Genomic DNA, 3,822 nt, shown 5'->3' on the forward strand with positions numbered 1-3,822 from the left:
CCTGTGTGTACCATGAATCTGCTGAAAGCAGCAAGTAAAATTCCTAAAGCTGCAAGGTGTGTGGAGGGACAGATTTATTAGACTATTTGATAACTTGACTGACTCGCTCAGCTGGACTAACTTACATGTGATTAAAATATTATCACAGATCATAACTGAGGGGAAATACAAGAAAAGTTTTGATGCTTTGAAAGTCAAGCTCCGAACGAATGCTGCCTGCATAGTTTGCTTGGCACAGATCCTTTTTGGTTTTGTGTTTGAAAACACAGAATTTGATTGGTTTTGTGTGGTTTTTGGGGGTTGGTTTGCTTTTGTGGTTTTTGGTCTGTTTGTTTGTGGGGATTTTTTCCTGTTCATTTACAAAGCTACGTATCACTTGTACAAAGATCAAGTGAGAAACTTATTGCTTATTCATACAGTTTATCGTCACGCTTGATTGTAAGTGAGAGACTTCCTCCTCCTCCTCCTCTGTTGTCTTGGGTTTTTGACTGGAGATTTGTGTTAGCTACCCATCGACGGCAAAACACATTGCCCTTAAATTAATGGTTTGGATACTCAGAGTAAGTCATGTGAGTAATGACTTACAGGAGGGTCAGCTAAGAGGCAAGCAAAGAAATGGCTAGTATCCTCTCATCACTGTGAATTGCAGAAAACAACTGTGTAAAAATGCAAAGTGCTATATGACTGTTCAGTCCATTTTCCGCTCCTCATGTCTCAGGAGTTTAGGAACATTTTAATTAGGCTGTTAAAGTTACTTTGAGGACACACAAAACAAGTGGGAAATGTTGAAGGGGGTGGGAAAGACAAGCAAAGAAATGGCTAGTATCCTCTCATCACTGTGAATTGCAGAAAACAACTGTGTAAAAATGCAAAGTGCTATATGACTGTTCAGTCCATTTTCCGCTCCTCATGTCTCAGGAGTTTAGGAACATTTTAATTAGGCTGTTAAAGTTACTTTGAGGACACACAAAACAAGTGGGAAATGTTGAAGGGGGTGGGAAAGAGATGTATTCCTGTTTTTTCACACTTAGCATGTATGTGTGTAAGCATTTCTGTGGTGTTCAGAGTCTGCTTTATGACAGTTTGAAATTACACATTAATGTACACACAGCTGAATTTTATCGGTCATAAAAGGAACAGATAAGCACAGCATGTTTTTAGTACATAGTTTTGGGTGCTTGGATTGCTATTACATGAGGTCCTGCACATATTCTGTATGAAAGTCCATTTTTTTTGTTATGGCAGTTTTTAGCTCTTTGATGGGAGGGAACCCCATCTCTCCTTTGACTGGGATCCTCCTATTTTTAACCACCGTGGAACATGGGGCTCTGTTTCCTTTAGTGCAGCATGCAGCGTTGTTTGGTTTGTTTCTGCTCCTTGTGAGTTCTTGTGTAAAAGTTACCTGCAGAAGACTTGTTGTACTGTGAAGAGTGTTCACGGAAGAGCTGTGAAGGAGAAGACTGTAAAACCAGTTTACTTGCTGGGATGGTAAATATACTTTCTCTGTAGAAATCAGGTGACCAGATAAGGTCTAACTGGTTTGTTTGTGTAAACTGGAGCGTGTACATCTGACAAGTACTTCAGGTTTTCATGAGGAGGGGATTTTTTTGCCCCTTGTCTTACTACTGAGTTATGCTGTCAGAGGTGCTGCTGTTGCAGTGTATGGATTTCTTGGCTGGCAGCTTGCACTTCGTACAGCTGTGGGTTTTCTCGCTCATTAGTCCCTGAAAGTGAGCAGTGAAGCTTTAAACTATGGGAGTGCCAGGGAAATAAAGCACAATGAACTTATGGCCTGACCGCTTCCACCCCCCCCCACTGCTTTCTAGAAGATAAACTTTGCTTTCTGCTTCATTCAGTTTGTTTTTGTCTAAACATGTATTGCTTGCCACCTTTACTGCATCCTTCTGAGGGGCAGGATTCTGTTTAGAAGTGCAGTAACTTGTGTAAAGCACTGAAAGACTAAATGGAGACCTGCTTATTGACTGAGTAATTAACTTAGCACAGAATTGCATCACCACCTTGATACCTGGAAGGAAATGCTGGGCTCATGCTTGGCAGGAGTTAGTGCTCTTAATTTCCATCTAGGCAATACTTGATATTGGATTAATGGATTGAGTCATGCATGGGTTGTCTCAACCTTTGAGATGTTTGTATTTCTGTCCTTCTGCCTTCCTACCCTTTTTCTGTTATGTAGTGTTTCTCTGATGGATGAACACTGTAAACTGTCTTCAGGTTGTTTTCCACAGTATATGTGGGTGTGGAATGGGGTATTGCAACCTAGGAGGCTTGCTTGATTTCCATCTGCCATCTCTTTTGTGCTTAGGTGACTGCCAGCTGCAACCACCTTGTCAAATCCAGAAGTGCACCACCGAATTTGTATCCTTAACTTCACATCTCAACTCGGCTCTTGAGGGCTTTGATCTGGAGTTCTGTAAGGCCCTACGAGCTTACTATGCCTGTACCTATCGCAATTCCAAAGTGTGCCGTGGAAACCTAGTCTACCATTCTGCAGTGTTTGGGATCAGTGATCTCATGAGCCAGAGAAACTGTTCCAAAGATGGACCCACATCCTCCACCAACCCTGAAGTGACGCATGATCCCTGCAATTACAGTGGCCACACAGAAGGTGGAGAACATCAGGGGAGGAAGAAGACTCCCCCTCCTACTTATCTATTTTGTGGCTTGTTTGGTGATCCTCATCTGAGGACTTTTAAGGATCGCTTCCAGACATGCAAAGTGGAAGGTGCTTGGCCCCTCGTAGACAATAACTACTTATCAGTGCAAGTGACCAATGTTCCTGTGGTCCTAGGATCCAGTGCTACTGCTACAAGTAAGGTATGGATTGTTCTTAAGCACTTGGCATGCATACAGGAGTAAAGAGCCAAGACAGTAGAGTAAGTCACTTAGCCCTTAACAGTTACGAAGTGTAGCAGCTTGAGAATCTTCTACGCAGTAGTCTAAGAAAGTAAAACTCTTAGTCTCTTTTTTTCTGAGAATGAAACAACACAAATCAGGTCCTTTTCTTCCTTATGCGCCTCCCTACTGCAAGAAAACCCTGTACCTATCACCATATAAGCCTTTAAGGATTCTAAAAGTAACACTTTAAAACAGTTACAAGATTGAAGCATCTGTGGCAGCCTCTGCACCAAGTATAAATTCTAGACAGAGAGCAAGGAAAAAGTGTCTCTGCTTTACATTCATTCTCTAAATTATGTAGCCACAACAGTAGAAGACAGAAATATTGATGGAGTGGCACAACAAATGAGTTACCAAGACACTGAGGGTTCAGAGCAGAGGCAAGAAGGAGAACTGTGGAGAGTTGAGAGGAGGTAGCAAAAAAAATTCTGTTGGTGCCAAATGATTGTCAGAAGGTCTTAGTACCTTGGCTTTGCTAAAGAAGGAGCAGCCTGAAAGTTCTGCTGAGAGTGTAAGTTCTGTTCAGACAGGCAAGACTTAAGATTGCTTTCCTTGTCAGACACTTGAGGTGGCTAAAGAAGGAATACATGTGCTGGTACTGATAATTTATGTAATTTGCTTACCTTAAGAAGGGTCTCTTTCAGCTGTAGGCAGATAGCAGGTGTGTCTGTAGGAAGAAAACTAGGAGATATAAAGTATAAGCCTTGCTAAGATGTCCTTAGATTTATCTCCAGAGCCAGGAGTGAAAAGTGTTCTGAACTTTTGGGGGCATCTTTCATGGAATCGTACAATCTTTTAGGTTGGGAAAGACTATTAAGATCATCCAGTCCAACCCTTAACCTAGTACTGCCAAATCCAGCACTAAACCATGTCTCTAAACACCTCATCCACATGTTTTAAATACAC

General features: G+C 41.8%; 1 protein-coding gene across 1 annotated transcript; it reads left to right on the forward strand.

Moving 5' to 3' along the window:
• Nucleotides 1-2,262: 2,262 nt before the first annotated feature.
• LOC104510817 (RGM domain family member B-like) lies at nucleotides 2,263-2,877 on the forward strand. Its single transcript, XM_010153185.1, has one exon. It carries the CDS (start codon nucleotides 2,263-2,265, stop codon nucleotides 2,875-2,877), a length of 615 nt encoding a protein of 204 aa, XP_010151487.1.
• The last annotated feature ends 945 nt before the right edge of the window (nucleotides 2,878-3,822 follow it).

The sequence above is a fragment of the Eurypyga helias genome, unplaced genomic scaffold (assembly GCF_000690775.1).
Source record: "Eurypyga helias isolate BGI_N326 unplaced genomic scaffold, ASM69077v1 scaffold23706, whole genome shotgun sequence".
NCBI lineage: Eukaryota > Metazoa > Chordata > Aves > Eurypygiformes > Eurypygidae > Eurypyga > Eurypyga helias.